Here is a 26,906-nt window from a genome sequence, read left to right as displayed (position 1 = left end):
GGACTTCTCCCGATGTTAGATTGGCTAGTCTTCCTCCGTTGACGTAATTATTAGCATACCTTGATTTGAAGGATATGGAGAACTAGACTGTAAGCAGCCATGCTGCGTATAAAGTTCCGCCTCGCTGTTTGGAAGGCCGGGGAGTTCTCATCGCCGTACTGGTTCCGGAAATATTCGTACCTGAAACGTAAAGTTATACGGAGATTAATCTTTTCGGCACCACTCAGTAGCTACTATCTGCCTGGTTAATAGGTGTTGAAGGCACTTTCTCCAGACCGAACATTACACAATATTCAAAAAGATCCAGGCAATTGTTAGTGAGAAAAATTGCTGGTCGGATGGCCGCTTTGTACCAATGCTGTGAATACAAAAATCAGCGCAGTATGCATCTTGTCTACGCAGTGTTTTATTGAGATAAAAACTGCTACACAAAAGGGAGATACATAAACAGTGGGAACATTCGCTAGCTCTGATTAAGCTATTCTGGTCATGGAGTTGTACACCCCGTTGTCCTTGTGTCTCGGTTTGTACCACTGGTGAAAACAAACATTTAAAAATGAGTCACTGAAAACGACTCACATTCCGATGTCGGTTTGCCTTCCCAGCTGGTCACGTGACTTGCAGTTGGGGATGCATTCGATGACGCCACAACCAGGTGACGTAGCGACGACACGATAGGGAAACAAGTACAAGTCCAAACCGACCTGAGGTGAAAGAAAATGAAACGCTTTGAATGGTATGTAGGTTTGTACCAGAAAGAGGAAGATTTGGTGAAAGTGCAGGAAAGGCAGAATCTAAAAGGAAGCCACAGATTGTGTTCTTGCCACAATTTGTGTTCTTCTTCAATCGTGCCATGAAGTGTCTTGAAAAGTTATAATAATGTTGTTTGGGTAAATGTCGAACCGACGTCCTTGTGTGGATAATTATACGTCCATTACGTGATGAGCAATCAACAAAATCGCGCTAACCAGACTGAATTTACATTTGTTCGCCTTTGTGTGTTCACAGCACTCACATGCAAATCCACATCAGACAAAACAGCGTATATATAAGAAAATAAGCATTTTTCCTCTTAATTAGTGGAAAGGATATGAAGCATGTGTTAAAAATAAAGAATCTTCCAAATTGTAAACTTTTGAGGCAAAATAAGAAATAAGAAATAATTTCTTATTTCATACTGTTAAACAAAAAATCATGTATTGAAAATTTACTCAATTTAATGATCTTATTTTTTACCTGTTTGAAGATGTTTTGAAATAACTGAATAATCTGCAACGCAAGCATATCTTGCCTGCAGTCATCCCCGACTTTGAATATAACAGCCTGCCACACCAAAGCCTCTGCACTGATCATTTCATTGGGAGTGGTCTACAAACAGGAAATAAAATCATGATTGCTGGTCATGGAACAGAGATAAACAATCATGATAGACTTCACAATGTAGATATTAACAACCTGTTTTAGCTTGTTTTAGCATCAGGCTTGAACTAGTTGTTAATATCTACATCAGAGGTGACGAACCTGCGGCCCGCATGTGGCCCGTCAAAGAATTTTGTGCGGCCCGCAAAACAATTTGACAATCGCTCATGCATTAAAGACAAAAGACATCTCAAAGCTGTTTTATGCCTTCACTGGTATACCTTTTCTTTGCTACAGGTCGAGGCTGATAGATGAAAATCTTGGTAGGCACTTTAACGTATTACACTGCCCGAAAAGGTAACTGCAACTATGCGTGACCATCGAAAAACGTACACGCAAATCAGCTGACTTCAGTCATGTGACTCAACACGTGATTATCTGATCGTCTTTATCGAAAGATTTTGATACAAAGAACTTTAACTGAATGCATCCCCACAACCTGCGTGGCCGAATGGGTTAGGGCAAATACTATTTCTGCTAATACTATTTTTTCTTCTGCAACTGAAGTGAATGCAAGAAGAATCTTAATGACTGCAATCAATGGAGTTAATAAGGAAAATTGTGACTGAAATGTCAGTGATGTCATATAGGTCACGCATGATTGCGTTATGGAATTCGGACAGTGTACTACGTAAAAGTGCCTACCGAAAATCTTAGTGTGCAGTTGAGAGTTGCCACATTGTCTGGTCGACCTAATATTGAACGCTTAGTCAAGCAAAAAACTTTCCAAAAATCCCACTAAGCAAAAAAAATTCAATGCTTCAATGCTGCATTAGATAGCTTCAGCTGTATGATTCGCATGGGCTTTTGTTTGTTGTTTGAAAAAGAAATTGCATTAAATGATTTGTTGTTTAGGAGCATAATGGTCGAAGCATTTCGTCAACTTGAGCAAATAGGATAGAGCCAAAAAAAGAAGAAATCATACTCATATGAAAGCAAACGCTTAAACTGGAAAATTAAACTGTCTTCAGTGCAAGTACTGTTGCTCTATCCTTTCTGCTCAAGTTGATTTGTTTTTATTTTTACTGTTGTATGTTTCGATTCTGCGTAAGATAATTTCAACTGTGTGGGTTTTATTACTTTCATTTGCCGTTTGTTACTTTTCATGAATAATATCTTGAGTCGCTTCTAAAACATTTCATAGAAGGTTACGATTAGAAAGTTGTGTGGCCCGATAACTCATGTGTAATTGACAAAGTGGCCCGCGACCGCAAAAAGGTTCGTCACCCCTGATCTACATTATGAAGTAAACAACGATCATGCTGCTAAAAGCGAAACTCAACTTATTGCTTCACGATGGAGTTAACTAAAATCATATGCACGTCATCTAGAACCACAAACCAGTTCAAAACACGGACCACGTGATTGCACGATTGAACCGGAATTATCCAGTTATTACTACAAAGGACTACCATACCACCGCTATAAGTATTAAGATGATAGTGAGATTAAGAAATGATTGCTTCTAGGCAACAAACATGAACAACCTGAATTTGTTATAAAATATAGCAGCTTTTGGCCTTCGACGCTTAAATGAAGATGTATTTAGGCCACAACCAAAAGTAAACTTCAGTCACACATCAGCCATTTTTAAATAAACAATTGAGCGACTTACCATCGAACCGAGGCGCTCCACTTCGGCAATGCCACAGGTCTGAACGCGAAACTTTGCCAGGTATGGCGCCTTGGCCGCGCTCTGCAAGGGGGTGCCGCTCTCTCGGTCGATGTCGGTCACCAGGGCTTCAGGACTGCTGGGAAGGTAGCAGCCGCTTCGTACCTGAGTGAAAGACAAGTTTAGCCAAATAATAAACTGCTACCACCACTCTTCATAGATGGGGCTAGCAAAACACACTAATTTGTTCAAATTGCAAAAAAAGCAGGCAAGCTGTTGATCATTTGATTTTAGACTGTCCATGGACTGCACTACCCGGTGGTTTCAACAGTTTACCAATGCGGAAATATATTTAAAAGCTAGCTAAAAGACAACGGACTTCAAGTGTGAAAAACGCCAAACGAAACCACTACTACATCTACCAAATAATGCCGGCAAGTTGGTTGAGCGGTGAGATCGAGTATAAGATGTTCGCCGGTCTGACCCTTTGAGAGCACACAAATGCGCCTTGGTAAGACACTAAAAGATGTGCTTAAAAACGGTTAGGAATGGCTTCCTCGCCTTCTTGTTAGCTTAACTGAATCATTTCACTACTGGGTGTAAGCCTGAATGACGCAAAAAAAAAAGGAAAAAGGAAAAAAATTTCCAACAACGCGTGTAAAAGCCAAATGTATCAGCCAGAGCACGAGATGATGCAAACTCCAAGCGAGAAGCAAAATGGCGAAACTACATTGACAGTTGAATTACAATATTGGAATGTAAAACACTGGATGGAAGCGCTTTCAAAAAACACATCTCTTAAAAGAACAAGCTCTTTACCTTGATCTCGCCGAGCGCTTTCAGGCAAGCTGCCTCTCTTTCCGGGCCTTTCGGGAACGGCTTGATTGTTCCCGACACGTTTGTGACGTCAGCAAAAAATTCGAACTCTCTCTGGTAAAACTCTTGGGCGGGGCCACTCAGGTTGGAGACGATTGTTTCGATGATGCGCTCCAGTTTGGCGCCAATCTCGGGATCCTAGCGACAATAGCATGACGTCACAATGCCGATAGGTTAAAACAAGTCAAACAAGGCAACACAATGAAACTTCGGCAATCTAATGACAATGTGGGGTTTTATACAGTACTATATATACCGCTACATAACCGAGTGGTGAAAGCCATGGGTCGACGTTTAAAAGGCCGCCGGTTCGACACCGGTCAAGAGCACGTGGCTGTGTCTTTGGCAAGGCATTTAAAGAAATGCCGTCGATTGCGGAGTGGCGCCCCTTCGACTATAGCCTTTGATTTCTCTCATGTATGAACAGTACGCGGTTCTAGAGAGAAATACCTACGGACCTTCTTAGGGCTATGGCCTGCTAAACTGCTATACCGCAGATAAGCGGCGTTACTTTGAACAATTTACAATACAGATAGTTTCAGAACAGCAGGCGCAGCTCAGTACATTATTAACCTGAACCTATTCTTTCAATGCTGAATGTATATCAGATGAATGACAATTAATTGATATTATTTTAGTGAAATGCTTTTATTAACAAATGGAATATCGAACCCAAGTGTACTGGAATTGCCTACCGATAATGCAGTACGGCATCATCGGGCGTCAGAAAAGCGTTAATTCCAAAAATTGATTGTACATCGCTTGGATTAACAAACTATCTGACAGGGCAAGTTCGATTTGGCTTAATTTCGGTTTTCATGAACACCTCTGGTGCCGCCAACAAAAAGTACTTGCTTTATTTGTAGCATCCTCATCAGTGTAGATGTTAGTCTTCATATTCCACATGATCTGATGAGCTAATAGCTGTGACTTTTCTGCAGCCCAAACGAGGTAATCCTCCACGTAACCCATCTTGTCATATCTAGAAATAAGATGCTTTGTTTCTTTATCTGATGAAATGAAGAAATTATGTCTTGAAAATGCACAATCAAACGTAAAAATGTCAAACGCAAAGTAAAAAAGACTTCAGCTTTCCATAATTGCACCACACAACCAAATGATCTACCATGAGGTGAACACTAAAACACATGCGAATATCAGCAAATACCCACAATGAACACTCCCAATCCGACCCACCTAACTGACTGAACAAGTTGGGGAATGTAGAAGAGAATTGCTTCAGGGGGAAACCTCCTCAGCACCTTGACAGCATACTGAGCAGTGAGGGGGTGCGGGCTGAATAACCTGTAAACGACGTAAAAGTAATGTCATGCATTTGAAAACATATATCTTCAGTTAACGTTGACTATGCAGCACATAAAATGGCTTTAAGAAAATGGTAATACAAAATGCATTCACAGCAAAAACAGGCATAGCCTACATATTTATCCCCCCAGTTTTCAGTAAAAATAAGCTTGGGTCATATTATGACTGGATTTTCAACGCAAAATTCAAAAATGATGTTATTTTTGATTATGACGTCATTTTGAGCGGACACCAAGAAATTTTTTGGAATTTTGGCCTTAAGACCTGGAGAGCTGAAACCAACATGACCGGAAGGGTCGGCTTCCTATATGGTTTCAATACGTTGTTGAGGTCTAAGTGCAATGGAAAACGAGTTATTTAAAAAATTTGTGTTTTGTCCATTTTCGTTTCAATCAATACCTTGAAGCACAAACCTTGAAAAGTAAGACAGCGCTGTACTTGGTGTGCCAAGTGCCCAAGTGATCACGTGGTTCAGTTCTGGCGAATCAGAGCCTACGGTTTGAGCGGTTACCAGATATTTAATAGCCTCCGGGCATCGGTTCGCTGCCTGAGGAATTTAAAGAAAGTTATACTATGGGTGAAGGTGCAACGAAATCTTTCAAACCAGCAGTGTTGCCAATGAAAAAATATCTTTTTTACAAAAGCAAGTAGGCCATCACGGCACTCATACAATCAAAAAATTAACTTAGTCAAAGGTAAGTCATCAAAATGATTTTAAGTGAATAACTACATTGAAATGAGACTTCTGTATAACTCAAGAATTTTCAAGCTTCAATAAAAAAAAACATTTTTAAGCATTTTATTTTAAACAAAACTGCTTAAACCAAAAGAAGACATTGTGAATGCTTCAGATTGAATCCAACGACCGATAAAGCAGAAAGCATCATACGACGACACTTTATAAGAAACTACAATTCTCACTTCGGGGTTGTTCCTTAGCAACCTGGTCACCTCGCGAACGAGAACCTCGGCATTACGTAACCGGTCGGCCAAGAAGATGGCTAGAATGGGGGAAATCCCCCACGCCAACCGGACCATTTCCTTCAGTTGTCTGTCGGTCATTTCCTAAAAAACAAAATAAAAATGTTGTTCGGTGCTTTGGGTGGAGGAGTACGCGAGAAAGCGCCTTGTAGTGCACCAAAAAAAAAATTCACATCTCTGGGTAGAGTTCACTTTTAATCACAACCATATTGTTTAAATCAAATATGACATATAAACTGTGCAAAAATGACGTACGAAATGACTTAATCACGCAAACATGACGTACGAAATGACGCAATGGTCGCATGACTTAATGACGCAAACATGACGTACTTGAGACCTCCAGGCGGCAATAGTAGCCTCAGCATCGATGGCAAGCTCGATCTTGGAAGTGGGATTGTACCACGTGATGAGATGCTCCAGTTCGGAGGTTATCAGGTACATAAGAAGTCCACGGCGCTTCATGCATTCCCGGGCCAATCGTGACTCCGGCTGGACAATTATATGAATTATTGTCTAACAATCATTTGATATAATAACTGCAGACAGTGGCACACCATTTCCGCCTTTAGCCTTATCAGTGCACTTCACGAACAGCTTTATGATACAGCAATTTCAGGCAACCACAACTAAAAGAGGGATGTCTATATTGTTCACTTCGATGACTAGCGGGAGAGTGGTGAAGACGCTTAAGAAAAAGAAATATCTTCTGACTTTTTTTTTGTTTGGTATCAAGCTTAACTGAAGATCTTATTGATCTAGCTTCTAGCTGATCGAAATCGATTTTGAGCTATATATGATTGAACTGACTCGTGTGAAAATAAATTCCTTCATTGAAAACGCTGACAACGATAGTTCGTCGTCTACGACACTTAATCACATACTTGAAATTAGACACGAAATTCACTTCAAATTAAAAAATTACACTTCAAATTCACAAATGCAAACCGTCAACTACAAGGACATGCGTCCCAGGAAGCCCAAGTTAGACTTGAGCCTACCTTTCCTTTCTTGTAGCTCCTCTTGCTGGCCGCGTAGACGGAACGGCGGGACGAGGTGGGTAGAGTGTTGCCCCAGGCTGAACTTGAAACTCCAACCGATAAATTTGAGAGTGAAACCCTATCCAGACCAATGCTGTCCGATAACGCTGCAAGCAAAACGTTGAAGTAATCATATTCTATTTGAATAAGCGTGACCACAAAGATATTTAACATTTCAAAACTGCAGTAGAAAAATCTCACAACAGAGAAACTTGGCGCTTCATTGCCTCCAACCCTCGACAACAGGAAGAAACTTAATGATGATGATCACAAAGAAAAATGTTAAATTTTTCCAATTAGTGTCGAATAGAAAAAACGACCGTGCTGGCTGCGCGAAAACGAGTGCTCCATGTTCAAAAGGACATCGGTTTGACTCCTACAAGAAGCACGCAGTTGTGTCTTGGTGGGTGCAAAGATCGGCTTCCTTACCTTGCGCTACCAGGGCTAGAATACTACCGAGTACCGACCCACCTAACGGGAAGAAAGGTCTGCGTGTCTTAGATGATGAAACCAAATATTGTTGTTGATATTATTGTTATGCTTCGTCTTGTACTTATGTTCAGCTTTTCATTTTCAGTCACTGCTTTAGAAAAATGCTTGTGTAATTTCACAACTTTACCTGGGGTTGTTTTCGCTGTGTTCCGGGGGAGTGTACCTCCACCGCTTCCCAAAGAAGACATCCCCATGTGTGAAGATGTTCGGGTGAATGATGTAGGGCCGGGGTTGGGGGGTAAAGGGGAGGCTTGATTGGATGTCAGTTGTTTGCGGTCAGCATGGACGCAATGCCACAACTTGAGCACGCAGTCAATATCAGCACGAAGATCTTCGCTGGATTGTGTGGGGAAACGTCTTTGGCAGCTAAACACAAAAAAAATTAAATAACGACATTGTTCATATGAAAACGTTTCCAACAAGAAAATCACCTCTTTTTTACAGTAATTGTACGTTTACAAATGTTAAATCTATGCGAAGGGTAGCTTGCTAGTAAGGTAATTTCATAATCAATTCATACATAAAACATCTTTTCGAACATTTGCAGCTTAAAACAGCGATGCAAAGCTTTTCTATTCTTGCTTCATAGAGTTAATGTATAGAAGAACGAAGATATCGATTTGCGATTTTATACAAAATATAGTAGCTGCTACTTTCTTTGCTCTATACGGTCACAAAAAACTATTTTGCCTTAGTAGGAACAAAACAAACCAATTACAGCCTAGATCATGTTCAATAGATTTGCAAGTGTTTTAACAACGTAAAAAAGATGCAAAACACCAACCAAAAGTAATCCAAAATTGCGAAGTAGATCCTCTCTCTCAAGAAGTTGCATTCCAGTTGGGTGGCTTGAACTGCACCGCTATGTAATGTGGAGAAGGCGAGAGATAAGAAAGAGAACCTTGCCCCGCATGCTGAGATATGCCTGGAAGATCAATGTTATCAATGAAGATTGATGGAAGATCAATAAAGATTGATGTTATCACCATTGCCAATTCCAAAGCAAGAAATTAAAAACTTATACGGGTGCATTAGAGTGCATCAGTTGCCCCGATGTTGGAATTTTTGATCGGCCCTTGGTAATTTTGTTCCAAATAATGAAAAAACACAGGATGTGAAATATTTTGTCAATCGGAGTTGGTGAAGGGGGTCAACATCCAAGTCACAGTTTGATGTTTAAAGCTATTTTGTGAATATCCGTCGGTCACGTTGTGGAGTTTCCCTGCAATCTGGCCATTGTACGTCACAATGGTTTATTGTCTTTGAACAATCAACAAACTAGTCGTTGTATAATATGCAGTTGAAATAAACGTTATAAATTCAAGACAAATGTACGACTAGTCCAATTGATGTCAAGTTATCTTGTTGTGTATCGCGATTTCGAATAATAAATTCTCTTCAGCACAACTTTATAACAGGCATAGTAAAATCTTCAGTAGGTCAGTTTAAGAATGCAGCAGTTAAGTTTAGAAAGAAATCAACAATAGTGTTTTTCGGTTGCTAAGAAACAAATAAATTTAGTCTGCGAGCAGTAGTGACAATATTATGTAAATTATGAAGGGAATTAAGTCATACATTAGTAAAACGGAGTGACAACGCCAGGGAGGGATTCTGGGGAGGCAAGCCATCCTCGCACAAAAGTGACACAAAATTGCCCTATAACGGATCAAATTGATACAGTCACTATCAATTAAATGCAAAAATAATGAAAAGGGCAATATAACGCAAGAGAACAACTGCACGCCCAGCAAGCTGATGCAAGAGAGAGGCCCAATTACGGATCCATAGGATGCACTGCCAAATAATTATAAATTCAAGACAAATGTACGACTAGTCCAATTGATGTCAAGTTTAACACAACAAGATAACTTGACATCAATTGGACTAGTCGTACATTTGTCTTGAATTTATAATTATTTGGCAGTGCATCCTATGGATCCGTAATTGGGCCTCTCTCTTGCATCAGCTTGCTGGGCGTGCAGTTGTTCTCTTGCGTTATATTGCCTTTTTCATTATTTTTGCATTTAATTGATAGTGACTGTATCAATTTGATCCGTTATAGGGCAATTTCGTGTCACTTTTGTGCGAGGATGGCTTGCCTCCCCAGAATCCCTCCCTGGCGTTGTCACTCCGTTTTACTAATGTATGACTTAATTCCCTTCATAATTTACATAATATTGTCACTACTGCTCGCAGACTAAATTTATTTGTTTCTTAGCAACCGAAAAACACTATTGTTGATTTCTTTCTAAACTTAAACTGACCGACTGAAGATTTTACTATGCCTGTTATAAAGTTGTGCTGAAGAGAATTTATTATTCGAAATCGCGATACACAACAAGATAACTTGACATCAATTGGACTAGTCGTACATTTGTCTTGAATTTATAATTATTTGGCAGTGCATCCTATGGATCCGTAATTGGGCCTCTCTCTTGCATCAGCTTGCTGGGCGTGCAGTTGTTCTCTTGCGTTATATTGCCTTTTTCATTATTTTTGCATTTAATTGATAGTGACTGTATCAATTTGATCCGTTATAGGGCAATTTTGTGTCACTTTTGTGCGAGGATGGCTTGCCTCCCCAGAATCCCTCCCTGGCGTTGTCACTCCGTTTTACTAATGTATGACTTAATTCCCTTCATAATTTACATAATATTGTCACTACTGCTCGCAGACTAAATTTATTTGTTTCTTAGCAACCGAAAAACACTATTGTTGATTTCTTTCTAAACTTAACTGCTGCATTCTTAAACTGACCGACTGAAGATTTTACTATGCCTGTTATAAAGTTGTGCTGAAGAGAATTTATTATTCGAAATCGCGATACACAACAAGATAACTTGACATCAATTGGACTAGTCGTACATTTGTCTTGAATTTATAATTATTTGGCAGTGCATCCTATGGATCCGTAATTGGGCCTCTCTCTTGCATCAGCTTGCTGGGCGTGCAGTTGTTCTCTTGCGTTATATTGCCTTTTTCATTATTTTTGCATTTAATTGATAGTGACTGTATCAATTTGATCCGTTATAGGGCAATTTTGTGTCACTTTTGTGCGAGGATGGCTTGCCTCCCCAGAATCCCTCCCTGGCGTTGTCACTCCGTTTTACTAATGTATGACTTAATTCCCTTCATAATTTACATAATATTGTCACTACTGCTCGCAGACTAAATTTATTTGTTTCTTAGCAACCGAAAAACACTATTGTTGATTTCTTTCTAAACTTAAACTGACCGACTGAAGATTTTACTATGCCTGTTATAAAGTTGTGCTGAAGAGAATTTATTATTCGAAATCGCGATACACAACAAGATAACTTGACATCAATTGGACTAGTCGTACATTTGTCTTGAATTTATAATTATTTGGCAGTGCATCCTATGGATCCGTAATTGGGCCTCTCTCTTGCATCAGCTTGCTGGGCGTGCAGTTGTTCTCTTGCGTTATATTGCCTTTTTCATTATTTTTGGAAATAAACGTTGTTTGATAATTTGATTCGTTTGCTGTTTAGTTAGAGTTATGCTTGCTTAATGGTTTGTCGAAGCTAGCTAGATAGAAGATAGATAGAAGCTAGAAGCTTGAGGATAGATAACAGCAACGTAAATTAACTTTTATGAGACAAACTTAACTTTTACATCGATTCAGTTGAGAGAAGTGACCATAGTTGCACAAATTCAACGTTCGACAATGTTGAATCGTTGTATAAATGATGAATTTGGTATATAACTACGTTGGTGTGAACTTTTAAGTTTGCTTTGAAATATGTGCATGTCTGAGCTTAGTTAACGACTTTACTAAAACTTAATTTGGTCTATGTAACGCATTCACAGGCCTGGAGCATAGTCAGTAGTCAAGTGCTTCACTGACGTCCAATTCTCTAATTTTAATGACATCACTTCAACATTTCCACCTCTTATATTTTGTTTTATGTACACACTGATTTACGATTTAAACAGCCTGAGAAGCTGCTCTTACACATAACCATAATATGGAAGTTACAGTGTAACTGTGTATTTATTCCACTTTTCTTTCCTTACCTTGCTGTACATACTGTGATAACGGATGCGTTAATTTTCCAAAATTTCGAGTTCACTGTTGACCCCTTTAATGAAGTTCAAATTCAATAAAATTTTGGCTATGACGTTTTTTGGTGAATAGGAACAAAACTACCAAGGGCCGAGTTGAATTTCCAATTTTTTAAAAATAAAGGGGCAACTGATGCACTCTAGGGTGCATTTATATGACAATTATGGGAAGAACATGTTCTCTCTTGCAAAAGCAGGGTACTCACCGGGACATATGTTGCTCCTTCCCTGGTTGGGTGAGGGGGAGAGTCCGATGGATGAGCGATACCAGCATTCGCGATTGCTCCATGCAGCTATAACGAACGACGTCAAATCGTTGTTGAAGAAACTGAAGCAAAAATATCAAAAAATGATTTGGCAACACTGCTGGAATCAAACTGTAACTTTTGCATGAAAACATTCTTAAAAAGTGCTAAAATGTTACTGGTTTATTTTATAAAGCAAAAGAAACCAAATAAAATCATCTAGGCTCAGTATCTTGTAAAGTCCATCGACAAAGCTTTTGCCAATGTAAACCGGCTTGCTCGGCAACTGATTCAAATAGATTTGATTTTTATTTTACACATTGCACCGAGTTAGTCACCTTGATCCAGGTCAAGTGGGGTTTGGCGTCTGGGGGGCAGGGGTGGGGTACATGGTCTTCGGACACGGCCAGTGGGTCCCCTTCGTCAGCGTCAGGAGTGAACAAGCCGAGCTTTCGGTCGACCGTGGCCTGCCACGCTGACGTCACCACGGACATGAACGCGACCTCAAGCTCTGGACGCGCGGACAGCAACCACTGCCAACATTCGATAGCGCTCTCGACAACCGGGCTTGAAAACCTAGAAACAGAAGTTGAAACGAGCTGGAGATGAATGGACATTGTCTTATCACAGTATTGTCATATCACGTTTCACGGACAAAAAAACATAAAGACGAACTGTGTTTATCAAAACAAAAACACAAAATACAAATGAAAAATGGTTGAAGAAGCACTGAGAGTGAATCTCCAATTATAAAAATAAACAACAGTTAGATTGAAAAAATGCACAAGTATTTTTCAGTTTCAGAAAAACGACACGATTATTGCAACATTTGTTTGAGTGCAATTGCTGTGGTTGATATGAACTGCTTAATAATTTGTACTACTGTAGTTATTACATCATAAAATCAATGGTTGTTGCTTAGCACAGACGCCGGTTTGGCACCGCTAAACAGAAAGCGACTATGTCTTTGGTACACTTCAAGGCATGCCTGAGGTTGGACACAAAGCCAGGCTTTCTTGCGTTCATGTCCACTTAGTCTAAAATTCTAAATCTTCAATCTCCAGATATAGGTCCGGGTGTGACCAAAATTGCAAATGATCAACTGTCTCACCTTTCTACACAACACCACGTGATCGTGTGCATTATCTTGGCGTTCTTGTACAAACTGTCCTTCAAAGCAACTAGTAAGGAGGTGGCTTTATAAAGCATGTCCTGTGAACATAACGATGCAATGTCAGCATAGCACGTCTGATGGGAGAGCTAATTGAAAATAGACGTTGAAAACATGTTGAATAGACTTTAACGAATAACAAGATAAACGTTGAACCAAAAAGCTGAAAACGCCAATTTCCACAAAAAACAAATTTCAATTCCTTGGAGCAAAATGAATGTGAAATAAACTTTTGCTGTTTGAATTATATTTTGTTGAATTTGGAAAAGACACAAGTGGCCGAAATGCCAGAGGGCAGAGATGGGCAAGATCACCAGTATTGGTGATCTTGAAGATCAAGATCAAGATCACCAAGAATAGGTGATCTTGAAGATCAAGATCACCAAACTAAGTGATCTTGAAGATCAAGATCAAGATCGTGATCTTGAAGATCAAGATCACTTTCAAAAATGAAGTTTTTGGTCAATGATGTTGCAAAAAATAGTTACTATACTGTATATAAGCAACCCGGGTAAAGGTATATAGTTGGTATTGCTAACTATTACTTTTAACTACTCGATCGCTGGCCTAAGAATTGTAATGAGTTAGTGACTGTTGCTATTAGGCCTATCAATTGTTGACGTAGTTTGCGTAGAATCGCAACGTCACCCCAAGGCCGAGGTTAATTACAATAGTAGCCTACTGAAAAAGCAATTAGTTTTATGCTTTTTATTTATAATAAATAAATAATAATAAAGTTTAACTGCATCATTTTTTACCAAATTTTTGTCTGGTTTATGTTGGAGTTTTTATTCGTGTTACTAAGTTGTTTTAACTTTCACTGTGTTATGTCAATGTTTATTGCACCATTTACCCATCTGGCAACCTTGATACTGTTGTCTGCTATCAAAAAAGTTCAGAGGTTTGCGGTCAAACAAACCGCTCCATACTCAGACCGTAAACAAGTCTTGGTCTGGTTGATTTGCTGCAATAAACCACTTTACATGACCAAAGTCGGCTAGAGTCCAGATTTTTTAACACCGCCATTCTACACTTTTGAAACATCTAAAATTGGGTCAAAGAAAGCAAACATTTCTTTAAAATTCACACATGGAAATTGTAAACAAAGTTAAATCATTTTTTATTATACGTCAACATAAAGTACACGGAAGTTGACTTATTTATTATGACCAACACCGAAAACTTTTTCAATTTTGAAATGGCAACACTGACCAGATTAGATGGAGATTTTAAATCGTCTTTTGTTCGACACATACCAGATTAGCAGTGGCTTAATGTTAGTAGTCGCCACTAACTACTTTGTACAGTACAAGTTTTAAAAAAATGCCTCTATCTAGGAAGTAAACTTTAATTTTAAAGTGATCTTGATCTTATTGTTCTTCAAGATCAAGATCACACAAAAAAAAGTGATCTTAGATCAAGATCAAGATCACCAAAAAAAAAGTGATCTTGAAGATCAAGATCACGCCCATCTCTGCCAGAGGGATATAACGAACCTGTATCTTCTCATCCTTCTGACTGTCCAACGCTATCTTAAACTCTTCCAATATGACGTCACTCAGCTCTATGCCGGTCACATCTGCCATAGAGAGCATGCCACGGATCTGGAGGAAAGCGAAAACATAGGAATGCAATCGATAAAACGTAATTAAAGCACTCGAATATTGACGAAGGTTTCATGGAAACCGAAAACGTTCAAACTAGATATTTCTTTCGTATTTTGTGGAAAACCACAAAAGCTTTAAACAATGTAGTGTTGCTTAGTTACAAAGTTTACACAATATTTTAGTTAACTGCACAATATAAAATAAGAATTTAAGGTTGAGAGGTAAAGCTGTGTCTCACCTCGCCAAGGTAATTGTTTCTCCTGTTCATGATCGAGACGTAGTTTGGAAGACTTGACGACTTTTCTGAAAGAAGCACCGAACTCGCTAGAGCTAATCCGACATGCTTCGTTGACACCTTCTTGACGTTGATCATGTAATCCTGAAAGTGAAAATAATTACTTACAAAAATATCATTTCAACAAACGTAAACTGACAAGAAAGCAAAATGCATCTTCGGATGCTTCATCTTTAGAAGACAAAGCACAGATGTGTGTCTGAGATGGCAGAGATCCTCTAATGAACAGTATCAGTCAACATCAGAAACTAGATAGAAGGTGTTCAAATATTTCATGGTGCCACACATAAAAAAAGCAAAAAAGTAGATTCATATGATATTAGAAGAACCTCTTTATCAAGCAAACCCATTTGAAATCTGCTCAGTTTCTTACTGTTGGTCTTAATGGATTACTTGATATTTTTCAAAGGTACGTTTTAACTGTTGTAATCACGATAAGGACATTTAATTGTTTAACCAGCTATCTTTAAGTCCGTTGCCGGTCGTTTGGTCGACAAGACATTTGGTTGACAGGACATTTGGTCGACAAGACATTTGGTCGACAGGACATTTGGTCGACAGGACATTTGGGTTAGGGTTAGAGTTAGGGTTAGTTAATCCTAACTTTAAAATAAATCGTTTTGTCGACCAAATGTCCAGTCAACCAAATGTGCTGTCGACCTAACGTCCTGTCGACCAAATGTATTGTCGATCAAATGTCCAGTGGACTAAATGTCTGTCGACCTAATGACCGGGTGCCCTTTGAGTCACAGAATTTACATTAAAACTGCAAATTTTTTTTGCTTTCTCTGATTCTACAGCACTTTCACTTTTGTTCAGCATTCCTTGACGTACTGACCTGTAAGTGACTGGAAGTAGTCAACGGTGCCCACGTGATCGCTTCGCGGAGGATTCTTTCGCAGTGCTTCGTGAAATCTTCGACTAGTTTCTGACGAAGAGCTCTGGAGTCTTGCAGGGGTAAAGTATACCTCGTTCCGGGCAACTGCAAAGCTGGGGTTTCCGCAAACGGACCCTGGAGAAATAAACATTTTTTATTGACTAAATCAGGAGAAATAAACGGCGTGCCAAATGAGGAAATTCTGAATCAACAAATCTGGTGGAAGTCAATTCTTCTACAGTCGTCGAAAACTAAACAAGAGTTAAACTCATTGAGTGGCGTAGTGGTCAGTGGAGTGGTGCCTCACTCCACCGGCCCGTGTTCAATAACCGGTGCTGTCACCGGAAGCCTCACTTAGCTCTTAAACTGTTGAACTCTTAATATAAACTCGTGTTGATTACTTGGTTTAACCCAATCTTTTATCGAGACACGGTAATTTGTCCAAATTGTAAAACAACAAATGAATAAAAACCGTTTTGATTTCGACTACCCCTGAACTGGACTACGTTGTGGATACAATGTGAAAAAACAACGTGGGAATATCTTTAAACTGGCTTCAAATGCGGAGTTAAACTCATTTTTTTATCGAATCCAAGTTTACGCCTGGTGGTTGAACATTTAGCATAAGTGAACAGGAAAATAAGGAAGCCAATCTTCATTTAAAAGTAATCGCATAAAGCTGGCATACGAAACTACTACTCCATAAAGTTCTTCTGGAGGATAACCTACGTCAGTGAGAGTGGATGAGAGAAGATGAAGAAGATCAAGAGTGGTGGTGATGACTCGTGCATTCCAGAGGACGTGAGGAAATCGATCCACAAGCATGGAAAGAGACCTGGAAAAGACATAAGGAGATAGCACAGGAACCTTGAACTCAATCGATCAATGAAAAATAACGATATGATCGGATTGTTTTCCAACACTATTGGAAAACAATCCGAGCATATCGTTAGCTTTCGGTTTTGCACTATTGCTTTTAATCGCTGCGTATTTCTTGATGCTTACAGTCAGTTAGCTAGATAGGCTACCTTCAAGAAGTTAAAATTTATTGCGTTTTTATAATTATTTTCAGATTCCTGATGAGGGCTTAAGTTAAGCCGAAAACGTTCGACTGTTAAAATTATTTGTAAATAATGTAAAATATATTGTCATAATGCTCAACCGAGTCAACCCTGTTGTATTGTTGTGTCTTGCTTGTCTTTGGTATAAGTAAGAAAACTCTCTCCAAAACTATATAATCGAATTGATCTTCAAACTAAAAGCCAAACCTAATCTTTCATTGAGTTAAGGGCAAAACATATCTGCAAGTGCACATTGATACAAACAATTAGACAGTTGTCATGATCGGGATTAAAATATGAAGAATTTTTTTCAACTAAAATAGTTATCTCGACAGTTGGTGAGAGCCTGGGTGGCACTGGGACCCAACGTTTTATTTTGGAGTCCTTCAAATATCTCTTGTCATACAGGAACCGAGCTAAAGTTTTAAAACTTGTGTCAGCTTCAGCTCTAAGTTGTGCATAGGTAGTTTAGGTATTTATTCAAAACGTCACTGTGGGGCTCATTATGTCGCTGTTGACACAATATTTTTAAAAGTTATAGCAAGTTACACAAATGTAATATGGACAGAATAAAATCAACCTGACTAAATCTAATAATTCAAGATTTTGTTTAGAAACTTAACAGATTCAAAATTGCAGCCAGTGCTTTTCCGCAGCAGCTTCTCAGCCATGTCAGAGATGGCGAAAAGCTGACATTTTTGCATTGATTGAGACTTGAATCAATGTAGAAAGGGAAGATTTTGCCAGCTGGAGATAGGGTAATGGTAGTACGTTGTAAGAACAAACCTGTCAGCAACCTGACGGATACGGGTTTGTACGCTGTTGAACTTGACAAGGAGGAAGATCGCTTGCTCGGCTAGAAAGGTTTCCGTCGCGGATGACTTCTCCTGTACAGGAAATGACGTAGCAATCAATGACATGCATTATTACACACGCTCAGAAGTCAAAAACAGACAAAGAAAGCGATATACACGATGCTAAATGTTGTAGTTTGAATGTTTAGCACTGGAATTATTTTTTTTGTCTGTTGGAAGGTTGGTGTGAGCGTTCGTCGTGCGGTCAAAAATAATTAAATATACAACAGAGACCCGGTGTAGCAATTAAAAATTGCTGGAGATTTGATCACTGTTGCGTTGCAAAACGTTGCCAGGCAACTCCGTTCAAAGTAAACGCACATAAAAGTCGAGTGCAAAATGCCAGAAAATACCTTTGCGGCAATGCGGTCCAGGAACAGAGAGAAGACACCATCATATACGGCCTTGATGCACTTCCAAATCTGTGATTTGTCTTTTTGAATGGCTCGGTCTTCGAGGTATTCAAACAGAACTTCGGGGGAGTATTCAGGGCTGTTCAACACCCTAAAACGAAAAACAAACAATCAGTCTACACGTACCGTACGTCACTTAATGTTGGGTAATAACCTACTGCTGACTTCAGTTGCATGAAAAATAATTTTAAAGTACACCGATGTTGGCGAATGGTAACAAAGCGTCAAGTTTAGCATTTGTAATTTAGATTGAAAGTACGTTGAACTAAGAAATTACGTTCAAACTGCGTTATTATAGGCTACTGTACCGAAGGCGTTCGAGTCGGTAAACAGAGAGCAAATAGGTGCACATAGCGAAGTCCATCTGGTTGATCAACGCGGTGGCTTCGGCGTTGTTGAGGAGGCTTGACACGTCCACTCGCATGCCGTTGAGCTTCGTCTGTGACGTAAACATCATATAGAAAGTCAGTGCATCAAATAGGTCAATGCTGTGGCAACCCTAACCAGGAAAGCGATTTCATAAGAGCACTTTAGGCACATTTTCCCAAATGGACAATGAGTCATCCTTGGACCGAGAAAGAGGTTGAAGCTTCATCTTAGCTGTTTTGCATGATATCGGAGTTATAAATCTGCTGCTGTTGAAAAACACCGCACACTTTTACCCAGGGGGTTATTTGGGTAGGGGTACTAACTGAAAATAAAATGCGCCCCAGAAAAAGGAACTGGTCATCCTACTCTTGTTAGTGCAGAAAGCTTAATGCCTAAGCATAACAAAAGTTTTAACTTCATCATACGATGCTTAATAAAGTGTAGGAACCAACTTTTGACAACAATTCTATCTCAACGCGACTCGCTGCGATTGTAAGCGTAAAATATCCAGTTGTACTTGAAACTTATCAAGTTAACACAGTTGTTGTTTCTACGGTTAGTTTCCACTAAAATAGAGATAGCTATATTGAAAGATCAATGATTGAAGACAGATATATACAAAGAATGACTATCAAGCTTTCAGCATGGTATTAGGCGACTCACCGGAGATACAGTGTCATTCTTCAGCGCTGAGTTATGGCGCAGTCCGTTGCGTAAGGGATCGCCGCCAGGAAATATGAGCAAAGGCGATTTGATGGCAATCTCGCAGGTTCCAACATGCCATTCCTCAAGCCAGTAGGTATAAGAGTTCACTAAAGAATTGTGAACAATGTCAAACTTATTGCGTAGCATGATTGCTATTTTCATTAAAATCACTTTATATTAATACACTTTGGACGAAGGTGAAAGGTTAAACGGAAGTTTATTTGTGACACAACAACACGAGGACAATCGAAAGTTGGAGTTGTCATGTTAAAATCTAAAAGCTTTCTGCTGCGTCATCAACCTACCATCCTGCTCCGTTGCGAAACCGAAAACGACGCAGTAGAACCAGAAGTCTCGAAACAACTTGTGGAGGCGTGGAGTTGGGGAGCCGATGTGTGGCAAACGACGTACCAGCTACAGACAAGAAATGTTGCGTTCGTAATTCATGAATTGATTCAGAAGATTACCACAAGACATCGCGAGTAAATGCACCGCTCGTCTCTTGATCGATAGATGTCGGGTCAGACCAAAAACATTGGAAAACTAAAATGAATTCCATTCATGCTTCGTCAGAGATGGAATTTGGCTGCTACAAATGTTATTTCACTGCGCAATTTTACTTATTTTCAGAAAAAAACATACCAAGGCTATGATTGGGATAAGAAGTCCCAGGTTTCCGGCACTATTAGAGGCTTTTAGAACATCTTTTATATCGGAATCAGATGTGTTCTGGGAAGATGCTGACGTCCTCTCTGTCGTCCGTTTGCACTCCAAGCCGAGCTGAACAAACAACTCGAGCAGACGCACAAGAAGAGCCTCCAGCCGTGGGGTGACGTCACTGGACGACTTCACTCTGATTGGTGATGGTCTATTGTCCTGTAACAAGAGCCCGGGTTGAATTTGGGCTAAAATAGTTCTGTGAAAGTTTTGTTTAGTTTCGTATGCGATACCTGACATCCGTGTGGTCTACCATATCGCGCAGTCTTCGTTTCATACTTGAAAAAGTGGTTGTTGAAAAATGCCTGTCCTTTTTATACACAGAAGAATGAAATGACAAACACAAATTTTGTCAAAACAACGGCACACTTAAGAAAGACTTCATATCAAGAACCGTAGAACTGGATAACTATTTCACAATGTAGATATTAACGACCTGTTTTAGCCTGATGCTGCGAGTTCGATGTAGTAATAACGAATTGCACTAGATTTCGGAACACAGTTGTCATGTGCCATGAAGCATGGTGTTGAAGTTAGGGAGTCGTTCTTTAATGCGGCTCTGCAAGCTAGTGCAATTCGCTATTACCACAGCGAACTCGCAGCATCAGGCTAAAACAGGTCGTTAAAATCTACATTGTAAAGTAAGCCACAATCATGCTGCAAAAAGCGAAACTCAATCAATTGGATAACTATTGCCCGTATTGAGGACATTTTGAATAGAAGTCTTCGCATCCACAGGGTTCAGTAATTCAGAAAACTTTCAACGAATTGGCATTAACAATTTCATCTTTGACAATGTAGTTAGCCTTTCACATGAAGCGATTCGACACTTTTCGGAACATAGAAGAAACTCACCCTGGTTTGGGTTTTAATTTCTGAGCTTTCCAGGTTGAGGGAGATATTGGCCAAAGCATTGATCGTGCTCTTAGAACAATATCTGTGACAAAAACACATAGAAATTTGGTAAATTTTACTTTAATCTTACGTTAAATCACATTGTACAAGTAAAAATTAACATTAAGCATGGTTAGAATCGCAATTGGGTTTCTTACCCACACCTTGCGCTGTTACATGTTTGTGGCATAACCAATAACCATCCCACCTGAAGCTGTCGTTGTCTGTGTTGTCATTGTTCGAGCCGTACACCGCCGTACTGGCTTTCACGCAAATCTGTATCAACATGTTAAGAATCTCCTGATACAAGTCCTCCTGCAATACAATCAGATGCATTGTTGATATTTCCAAAACTGGAGGTTTATAACTCCAAGTGGAGCCATAACCCACTTTGGGTTAAGCAAATGTTTCAGGAGCGGGTTTTAGCTTGTTATGAATCAGAAAATGGTAATTGTAAAGATTGTAATTGTAATAATTGTAATTGTAAAGAAAATTGTAAAGATAGATTTACTACAAAGCAACTGTGAGTTGGCGAAACCAAAATTAGGATCTTTTGTTGTTTTTTCACTTTGTGCTTACATTATTTTAATAAATAAATTAAATCACGCGACCTAGATACGTTACCACTTACCAGTTTTGACATACATTGTAAATTACGATAACATTTTAAAGGTAGACTGCTATTATTAACGTCAGGGCACCAGAACAGTAAACAAGATAAATGTATTCCAAAACAAATGCAAGTTAAAATCCAAATTGCGGTCACAAAATCATTTTACATCTCACTATTGCTAGTTAAGTCATTAGTATGACTGTATGGCCGAGTGGTGAAAGCCCTGGAACGGCAATCGAAAGGGCGACGGTTCGACACCGCTCAAGAGCATGCGGCTGTGTCTCTGGCAAGACAATCAATAACATGCTTGAAGGTGGACACGAAGATTGGCTTCCTTGCCTTCCAGTCCACTTAATATAAATCTACTGGGGGTAAGCCTGGATGCGGTAAAAATGCAATTCTCATATTCCTGAATAGATACAGATCACCTACCGGTCCCAGCACGGCTATGCACGATAGGTGCTCAACAATAATCGCATCAAGAGGGGACGGGGGAGAGTTTAATCTTTGCTGCAGTGTTCCGACAACCTGAAAAAAATCTAAAATCAGTTTGTTCAAAGATTAAGATTGCATGTGCTCCAAAAATTACTGTTCTGGAAATTGATTGTAAAGTCTTGGAATGAGCGTAAACTTTGTTCAGCTCTTCACGCCGCATTTGATCCTTACAACTTGTGAGAAACCGGTACTTCAAGCGATAGATCTATAGTATGTGTCAATAGTCTAAAACAGCAACAATAACAAATCATTTGTGCCACATTCATCCTATTACATTGACTATCATTCGCTGCATACGTATCCATTAACTTTGTGTAAGGTGTCTTTCGGAAAAGAAATATTTTCAAAGCCTGTTTTCATTTAGTAATGATGAGATAGCCTACTATGTTATTTTAAGGTTACGTTTCGGATATTACCTGTCGAGACACTTGTAAAGTACCGACACCTTTCGCTACGCCAATGTGAGCCATTATTTCTATGCAGTGCGTCTTCACCATAGTGTTGGCGCTGCGACAACAAAGTACATCTGATACTTTCGAAAGTTAAATAAACTTGTTGTAGGCAAGTAGTTTTTTTTCCAGAGAATTTAAACAAACAAGCGCTAAATTAGTGGAATCTTTCGAATAGATATAAAATATTGTTGTTTGTGTTTTTATCCACCGATGCTTGAGGGTTTGTGGGGTAACTAACCGATGAATACGAATATAGGTCGCCATCGGCTAACCGCAAAATTGTCCAATAGTGGTGGAGTTGTTAGAGAGAACAAACGATGTTCGAAAGGCTCGACACAAGCCGAGAGTGATGGGAAAACACGATATGTAGCCTACAAGTACAGGATTGGTTTCTTGGCATTTCCAGACATGTACCGGTAATTTAAATCTTCAACCACATGGCATAAACCAGTAAGTGACAACCCAGGCAGCAAAATCCGTCATTTCTACGATTTTTACTTTAAAATTTTTATGTAAAAATGATGGATTTTGCTGTCTGCGAAAGCACTACGCGTAACTCTGCCATTCCGAATTTAATTCAAATTATTTTGTTGGAATCCTTCGGAGGAACACATTTTAACGTAGGGTCTGTCCATGTGGTTAGTAACAGAGCATAGATGCGGTGCATGACCATACAAATCCACAAAAAAATTCCCGGCAACGCTGGCTGTCGTACCACCCACACCTCCCATCACAGTGTATAATAAAGTGGGAGGGTGGAGTTACTGAAAGGAACTGACAAAAAGCAACTTGAGCTTGATATCGAAAATTTTAAGCATTCAGTCTCTTTCCCTGTTAGTGTAGCAATTATTGTCTACTGTGACCAAACGCCTAACTCACTCAGCGTTGGAGAAGAGATGATTAGACAAAGAGGAGAGAAAGGCGGCACTACAATCGTAGTCGTTCTGACTTCCAACGCTCAAAGCTCTGAAAAATAAACAATTTGAAAACGATTTTTTACGAAGAAACGACAACACTTCCTTTCTTGGTGAACGTATACTATCAAAAGACCCTTATGTGCTATGACTTAACATTCATTAAGAGGTCTTCTATTTTTCAACAGATTTGTTCTGGTTTTCGTGCTTGCTTATTTTATCTTTACTGACAACAGTGTTCTTGTGGATTGCATAATTTGCCCAACAATGAATTAAATGCAATAAAGCATATTCCTTCCACCAACAAACAGTGCAAAATGGTCATTTATCGCGGCGATCAACAGCGTGACCAGTGATCACACAAGCCGGCCATAATTGATGACGCTGTGGCGACTTACTGGCATATACTTGTGATAGCGGCAGTCTTCAGATGAACATACGAACGTTGTTCGTTATTTTCAAAGGAAGACAACAATGACGTCTGCGAGATCTTTCTTGCAGCTAAAATAAAAAAAAATACTTGACGCTTTTTGTTGTTACACGCAAATACAACATACGTGAACAGTAAAAAAACATATATATCGCACAGTTTTACATATACAAAAAAGTGGTTAAGGTTTTGTGTTACACCAGAGTTTGATGCAAGCCAAATACTGTGCACTAACGTCAGCTAAATAAAATTATTTTTGTTGCACAAGTTTGCACAGGTCTTTAAGTAGAAATAAGATAAGCTTCCCTGCTCACTGCAGATGTACGTACACAGTACAGTAGATAGTGAGGTTACTGAGAGAATAAGCTTTTATTTTTGTCGCCAGACCACGATCACGTAGCCAAGCCGTTTTTACTTAACATCGTTGTGGATATGTCTTTTACGACAAAAATTCTCCAGAAAATCAATAAGAAAAGTTTGAATTAATTACGCGACGAGTTATTGGGAACTCTGGGATCGAAGACGAAGTTTTTCTCTTGAAACTTGTGCAGCTTCGTGAGAGCCTGGGCAGGGGTGAGTAGAAAGTCGCGTAGGATGTTGACGACCTGCTGAACGTGGCTGGGACTTGACTTGGTCAAAGTACCAAGACCCTGGGTAAAACAAATCAGCATCACGCTCGGCCTTATCTCAGCAACGTCTGTGGGACGTTGTTAGCACGGAAAGCATCGCCAATGTTAAAGATATCAACAAGTGAAACAGTTTGTAAAAAGCTAAGATATCGCAATTGCACGTATGCAGACAACACACATATCACCTCGCCATAGTTTATTAGTTTATCATGTCGCCTACTTCTGTCACCTGTTAACGTTATTAACTAAGGCGAAGATGCTACTGTTGGAAAAGAGAACACGAGTAAAAATAGCAAAACAAATTAACAAAAGTAAAACTTCTTATTTTAATTTCTAGCCTTACCTTGAGGCAAGCGTACAGTAGGGGAACATGAGCCAAGAAAATAAGGCTGGATTCACTGGCCAGAAGACGATTAGTCAGTTTATCAAGCAGCTTCTGTGTTTGCGAGCGCTCCCCTGTGTTTGTCTTTAATATGACGTCAAGGCAAGCGGCACAAGCGCGACACTAAGCGGACAAATTGGTCGAGTTAATAAAAAAACTTATTTTTCTAATTTTTTTGCTTTATCAAACAAGATTATCATATAAATACAAGATTTCTAAAACCAATAACCAATTGATAACTTTTTTTTATAAATTGTCAATATAGTAAATTTCTGTTAATGCAAGAAACGGTCTAACAAAGAGCAAACATATGGTTGAGTATTAGTTCAAAATCTCACATCAGCCAACCTGCATGAGAAATTTCTGCAAATGATTTTGCAAAAGGTTCTCTTTGTTTTGCAGCATCAAACTAATCTGAGAGTATCCGGTTGTAAACGATGCTTCGGCAAATAAACGGAACTCAGTGAAGATACTTTCTATATAACAAAATATTTGTATTTAAAATTTTTATAAGATTTGATGCAGATGTTAGCAAATAATTAATTATTGATACATTTTCATTTATTTTCTTTGTGTAAAAAATTAATGAAAACCTTTTAGGAATGGTTTTTACAATTTATTGAAACAGTTGGCAAAACAAAGCAAGGTTTTAATTAATAAAACGCTATGTGTCTCCCGCTTCAAACAATACAAATAAAAAATCTGTTACAAAGTATTTCTACAAGAAGTGAAATATACCGCCAACAGATAAAATGCAAAATCCTATAAAAAATCACCGAAGTTATGGATGTTTGCTAATGATGATGTTCAGCTGACGATGAAGTGAATTTTACAATGCTTTTACAATGAGTCACAATTGTCACAATGACCAGAGGTGGTCCATGCTTACCAGATAAGGAAGTGTCATTAAAACGTGCTTTTTTTCAATAGTGACCTTGAATGTTTTGAGTCCAGACTGGGTCCTATGAAGGTCTGAAAGCTTTCTACCCGTTTGTTTTTACAGAAGACATGATATTAAATACGAATCGTGGTGTCTTTTGAGGTACCGTACCGCAGATGTTTTGCAAACCATTAAAACTACAGGTTTATGTCAGCATTGCTGAACCTCGGCCACTGCGCACTTTTGACATGCAAAATCGGTTTTCGAAAATTAAATAAAGAGTTAACACTAGTTAAAACCATGCAGCACAAAAAAAGAAAGCTGCAGCAAGGACGCAACACATTTTCAATTAAACACATCACTAACCATCGACAGTTTTCAAGTTGATCAAATCTCGGCAAAACGCAACGACAGTAAGTGCAAGAACTTCAGAGAAGGAAGCATAAGAGGGTTGACTGCGAACCTTCGTGCTGCTCGTCTTTTCTTTGATCCAAGTGGACAGTTGCGCGTCGAAGAGATGCAAGTTGTCTGACTTCAGCAGCGGTCTCAACTTGAAACAGGCATAAAAAACGGTTATTCAAACTTCAAGGCTGGTTACTGTACTCAGTACTAAAAGGATGTAAAGTTTGGAAGATTTTTGCCACCGCCATTTGGACACAATTTGCATCATGGATTAAATTGCAGACAACTATATCACCAGAAATCTGAACCCAACCCAAATTGTATTTGGCCATACTTGGCCCAATGCCAATTTCAATAGTTGGTAGCATAACATCCACACACATCGTTTGCAAAACAACATGAAGTGCTGTTTTGGAATCGGATATTGCAATGATTATAATGCTATGCATATCGACAGTTAAATGCGTAATACAATATAATAATATTAATTACAATACAATTTTAATAATAATGATGATAATAATTTTGGCCAAACCAAATTTTATTGACCATCGCACAACAGTCAATCGTTTTGTTTCAATGATAGAAACAATCTAATGAATATGCACAACAACCACAGTCGTCAAGATAACAATGCAGAAAGACGCATTCTCTGGGTTTAATTATTAT

General features: G+C 39.1%; 1 protein-coding gene across 1 annotated transcript in view; it reads right to left on the bottom strand.

Moving 5' to 3' along the window:
* The window catches only part of LOC145788286 (phosphatidylinositol 4-kinase alpha-like), a 38,241-nt gene that overhangs the window by 2,942 nt on the left and 8,393 nt on the right, over positions 1–26,906 (bottom strand). The window contains 36 exon segments of the mRNA XM_082600067.1: positions 60–180; positions 580–704; positions 1,237–1,368; positions 3,035–3,196; positions 3,851–4,045; positions 4,763–4,889; positions 5,105–5,212; positions 5,647–5,780; positions 6,155–6,298; positions 6,548–6,706; positions 7,216–7,391; positions 7,874–8,112; positions 8,531–8,671; positions 12,039–12,160; positions 12,416–12,653; positions 13,189–13,289; positions 14,745–14,852; positions 15,094–15,234; positions 15,989–16,162; positions 16,757–16,862; positions 17,875–17,975; positions 18,296–18,446; positions 18,664–18,794; positions 19,388–19,536; positions 19,735–19,843; positions 20,072–20,334; positions 20,998–21,083; positions 21,249–21,355; positions 22,086–22,181; positions 22,565–22,655; positions 23,471–23,566; positions 23,913–24,015; positions 24,435–24,594; positions 24,917–25,078; positions 25,304–25,431; positions 26,202–26,385. Of these exon segments, the coding sequence (XP_082456193.1) occupies positions 60–180; positions 580–704; positions 1,237–1,368; positions 3,035–3,196; positions 3,851–4,045; positions 4,763–4,889; positions 5,105–5,212; positions 5,647–5,780; positions 6,155–6,298; positions 6,548–6,706; positions 7,216–7,391; positions 7,874–8,112; positions 8,531–8,671; positions 12,039–12,160; positions 12,416–12,653; positions 13,189–13,289; positions 14,745–14,852; positions 15,094–15,234; positions 15,989–16,162; positions 16,757–16,862; positions 17,875–17,975; positions 18,296–18,446; positions 18,664–18,794; positions 19,388–19,536; positions 19,735–19,843; positions 20,072–20,334; positions 20,998–21,083; positions 21,249–21,355; positions 22,086–22,181; positions 22,565–22,655; positions 23,471–23,566; positions 23,913–24,015; positions 24,435–24,594; positions 24,917–25,078; positions 25,304–25,431; positions 26,202–26,385 (5,070 nt within the window).

The sequence above is a fragment of the Aplidium turbinatum genome, chromosome 2 (assembly GCF_918807975.1).
Source record: "Aplidium turbinatum chromosome 2, kaAplTurb1.1, whole genome shotgun sequence".
NCBI classification, from domain to species: Eukaryota; Metazoa; Chordata; class Ascidiacea; order Aplousobranchia; family Polyclinidae; genus Aplidium; species Aplidium turbinatum.
This window is presented reverse-complemented; position numbering and strand designations above follow the sequence as displayed.